The 4,917-nt window shown below is 32.9% G+C and overlaps 1 protein-coding gene across 1 annotated transcript in view; it reads right to left on the reverse strand.

Annotated features, from left to right (window-relative positions):
• The window catches only part of LOC108736928 (serine/arginine repetitive matrix protein 1), a 49,331-nt gene that overhangs the window by 13,701 nt on the left and 30,713 nt on the right, over positions 1-4,917 (reverse strand). The window contains exon 4 of the mRNA XM_025979227.1: positions 1,962-2,230. Within this exon, the coding sequence (XP_025835012.1) occupies positions 1,962-2,230 (269 nt within the window). The remainder of the gene's footprint in view (positions 1-1,961; positions 2,231-4,917) is intronic.

Here is a 4,917-nt window from a genome sequence, read left to right on the forward strand (position 1 = left end):
TAGAACTGTAATAACTAAGTGATGAATATCGAATTAAAATAAATTTAAACCAGGTTTATAGACTTCGTGCGACTTCCTTTAGTTGATATTTAGGTACAACCTGCCATCTAACCGTTTGGTATACGTAACTACAGAGACTACAGGTACAATAAACGAACAATGAACTTGCAATATAAATACATATTTTATATATATATGTATGTGCATGCATGTAAGTGAGTTGAACCATTTCCGTTTGAGACACAATGACAGCACAACTTCCGTTACGACATTATGAAAAAGAAGAAAGATGTTATGAAACGAAATATTGTTGCACATAACGGCTGTATACGACATTCCGAACTGGAATACTAATACACCTGATTATTCAATACACGGTATACTTACATGTTTGCATATTGTAGATACTTATACAGCATAAGTATTAAGTTTCAGTAGGCAGGTAAATTTATTTATAGTGTGGTATGAGAGTTCTTTTAACTGTTTCGAAAGATGTGATTTTTATTCAATTGAGAACTTTTACCCCACAATAAGAAAGCTACTTTCATGTACTGAAAGTTCTCACCCATGTGCAGACCCACCTTGAAGATTAATCTAACCCATTAATGAAGAGGCAGATTATATCTCCAATATCGTCATCATCATAAGGTCGTGAGTCCTAACACTGGTTGGACACGCACCTACACTCTTTCCTACCCTTAGCTAATTTTCGCATTTCCCTAAAACTATAACAGCCCACATCCTTAACTATAGGGTTGTTCGGAAAGTCATTTCGTTTTTTTTTGTGGAAATGAAAGACAGTTTTCGTATAATAAACAAATACTTTATTAAATTATATATTGACCGTTCTGNAAGTACGGCAGAATTAATAGGATTAATAAATATATATGGGGATTTACCTGAAGGAATAGAAATTATTTATAGATTATGGGGACTATTTCTGTAAAAGAGATTTATGATGTACACTTTTTCGTCAGCGGTTTTTCACTCGGGGTACATTAAATACGAGATATTTTTATGACTAACATTTGCATTTAAAGAAAAGTACATATTGTCACATGCAGGTAACCCAACAAAAAAGACGTCACATTCTGGTTCTTTAGAAGTTCTTCTGATTGCTTGACTTGGTGTTTGTTGAGATGGTTGCTATCCCAGAGACCTTGCGTGGAAAACTGTAAACATTGTTCATTTGCGGAGAAGAAGGAAGAATTGGCATTGATCTGTTGTAATCTAAGACCAGAGGAACGACAAAGATATTGGCCCAATAATGAGATGGAAAGAAACTGGAACCATGAGAGCACCGTGGGAAGATGTGAGCCATCTAAGACAGACAATGAAAAACTATGGGGCCAGTGGAATTCCCTTGCCACGGACCAAGGCATTTTGAAGAGAATATGGAAAAGATCCCGAATGTGACGTCTCTGAGTTTCTTTGTCACTATGTATGCTGGGTTACCTACACGTGACACTATATGTTGGGTTGCCTACATGCGACAGTATTTTATCAATTTATCACAAAATACATACACCTGCTTATTTTTCTTAGTACCATTTGAACATAAAATGCAACGCTGGATGACACTAAATGTTAGTATTCATTAATTTTGCTTTTTTTGAAAAGCGAAAAAAATTTTAAAACTTTCAGCCCTTCTTCAACTTGGCAATATTCAATAATATAATGAAAACTGACATACAGTAGATGCATGGTGTATGTTTAGGTATAAAGATATGCAGCATTAATTAAATGAGGTAATTAGTCTTAATTTTTGTTGTTTTCATTATACGTTATTAGGGTTTTGAAGGCAGTTTCGTAAAAGCAGTTTTGTACTTCTGTTTAGTTGTAGACGTGTCTGTTTACTTTTCATTGTATCTAATTGTTCCAATTATGCAATGGTTCGCTTGTAGCATTTTATTATGTACGTCATTGAGATGTTTTCTATTCTGTTCTTTTAGAAATTGCACGCGAGTCTGTTTACTAGGAACCAACGATCACTTACTTGACATTTGTGAGGTACGCTGGCATAAAATCCGTCGTGTAGACCATCGCATTTGAATTCAATTTCTTCCGGAACTCGGTGGTAAAAGGGATATTCGGATAGATTATAACCGTTCAATTCACGAGGAAGATTGGGATCGTAAATGTAATCAATTTGGGGAATTCCAGTCAGTGTTCTTGTTGCGTTTGCAGGGGATGTCGTGTTGGTTGATGACGATGTCGAATTGTCAGCACTCTAGAAAAAAGTATACAAAATAAGATTACAAAGAAGCAGATAAGGCATGTAATTTCTTTTGGTTTTTTAAAACCAGAAATAAATAAAAGGTGCAAGATGAGATGCAACAAGATCGAAATCGCGATCCGCGTCTGACAGTTTGGATAGAATACTGATCATCATAAACTTCGTTGGTATAAATAAATAAATCAGAATATAACAAAAAATAATACTGATGTACATATTTAATTGATTCATTTAGACCTTACCTGATAGAATAATGAAAATCCTTTTAACTACATAAAAAATTACGAAAACAACTAAATATTTTTAACTCATCATCATCATAAGGTCGTCAGTCCTAAGACTGGTTGGATACGCACCTCCACTTCTTCCTATCCTGAGCTAATCTCCGCATTTTAGGGAAATAATCGAGAACATCCCACATCCTTAACTATTTGCGAACAGTAATCTAATCTATGTCTACCTCTACTACTCCTAACTCCTGTTTCTGTCTCTAATATGTCTCTGGCTAGATTTTTATGCCTGAGAAGGTGTCCTACCAATCTACCATATTTTAACTAAACATTGTTTTATTACAAAAAAAAACCCATAACAAGTGTATCGCCAAACATTGATGGAATCATTCTATAAAACAAATAATATTTAGTGAAAATGTTTTTATTTTTTGTTATTAAGCTATTAACTCCCTCTCTGCCCATACATGGGACGTAAGTTAAAGTGAAATTAGGAGACTTCAAATTTAGCATGAATATTTCTTTTACTAAACGGACATGCAATTGCTAAAACTGGTTTAATAATAAACAACAAATACTTAACCACAAGGTGACATAATCAGGTAAAAACTTCATTAATTGAATTATTCGTCATGAATTAAATGAATACTGTGTTTTCTATCTAATAACTTGCGAATCACAGGAGCGTATAGAGAATTATAAACTATATAGATGTATAATCATTATCCAGAAATACCCATATGATTACTGTATTTAAATTATAATTATTCACGTGAACTGTAGCATATATATATTTATTCATTTACTGAAAAATTTATAAATTTTCTTAAGTTTATTTCGCAATACTTCTTGAATTGATAACATCTGGCGATATGATCAAACTTGAAGGCTTCTGTTTCATTCAAAATTGCGTTCTAAAAATTGCTATCTACCTTCTAAAATAAAAACATTGTTTAGGTTCCATGCTGCCGCTTATTGCACTATTTCAACATCAAGTAGGTGTTTTTCACTTTTTTTTTAACTAAATAACGGCTAGGTATTTCTTTTCATCATTTTTTTAATAGATTAAAATCATAAATACGTGCTTCATAGTATTCGAAGTCTTCTAACTGAGTAGCTCCACGAGGCAATTTGAGAAATGAATGAAAAAATGTAAAGATTTTGACAGGATAACGAAAAAATATTAATAATTAATGATCACCATGACGATCACACACAAATGACCTTTTATTACATGTTATGTAAATTCAGCACATGTCTGTATAATAAATAGTTTAGAGAAGTGAGAAAAGTAAATATACGCAGTGGAAAATATTGGCGAAGTGCTTCGCTAAGAATAACTATGCTTTGATGCAACAAATGTTTCAAAAAAAATGTATTTGTAGTGTGTTGTTAATATGTATAAATAAAATTAAAACGTCTGCCTAATATTGAAATAAGCCTGTTTTGCATTTGAATACTATGGAGACGCAAACGATCCTTAAACAAATTTTTGTCTGTTTGTCTATACGGACTAATCATCGAATCGACTGAACTAATATCGATGAGACTTTACAGACATACGTAAAAAGGGGGTTATTAGGTTTGATTTACGGTTAATCTATAGGTGTAGAATGAAAATGAATAATTATTAATTTTAATATGTAAAACTGTGAAAAATTAATAAAGTTGGTCTAGATATTATTGCACAAACCTATTTGTTCTTTTTTTGAGAATAGGTACCTATCTAGGTATCTACATTGAATTAAAAAAAAGTTACGTTATACAGGGTGTTTCTAAAATAAGTAGCAAGCTTGCAGGAGTTGATATGGTATACTATAAAACAGGAAACTTATGTAAATGTTTAATGTCCCACCCTGATAATATCACGGTTTGGTGGTGTGAAAATTTACCTCACAATTTATAACATTACAATTACAATATTAATGTTTTCGTTCTTCTTTCTTTTGTGTTTTTAATATCATGTCGTGGTGTACTTTAAATAGTCCTGCATAACTTTTTGTATACATTATTTTTTGTATTAGTAAGCTGTTGATTCTTACTTTATTACTCGTAAAAAGGGCGGAGGAACTATTAGGGGAAGATCAATTTGGGTTTAGAAGAAATAGAGGAACGCGGGAGGCCGTTCTAGCTTTACGGGTAACAATAGAGAAAACGATAGAAAAAGGAAAGAGTGCGTACATAGGATTTGTAGATTTTGAAAAAGCGTTTGACAATGTTAAATGGGACAAGATGTTAAATAGACTTAAAAATGTAGGGATAAGTTACAATGATAGAAGAGTGATACTTAGTTTGTATAAAGAGCAACAGGCACTTGTACAGCTGGAGCTGCAACGTAGAGAAGTAAATATTAGGAAGTCAGACTGGGATGCACACTGTCACCGTTACTTTTTAATCTGTACATCGAAGACGCGATCAACATCATTATGGACAGTACAACTGTAGGGATAG

The sequence above is a fragment of the Agrilus planipennis genome, unplaced genomic scaffold, assembly GCF_000699045.2.
Source record: "Agrilus planipennis isolate EAB-ADULT unplaced genomic scaffold, Apla_2.0 scaffold151, whole genome shotgun sequence".
Taxonomy (NCBI): Eukaryota; Metazoa; Arthropoda; class Insecta; order Coleoptera; family Buprestidae; genus Agrilus; species Agrilus planipennis.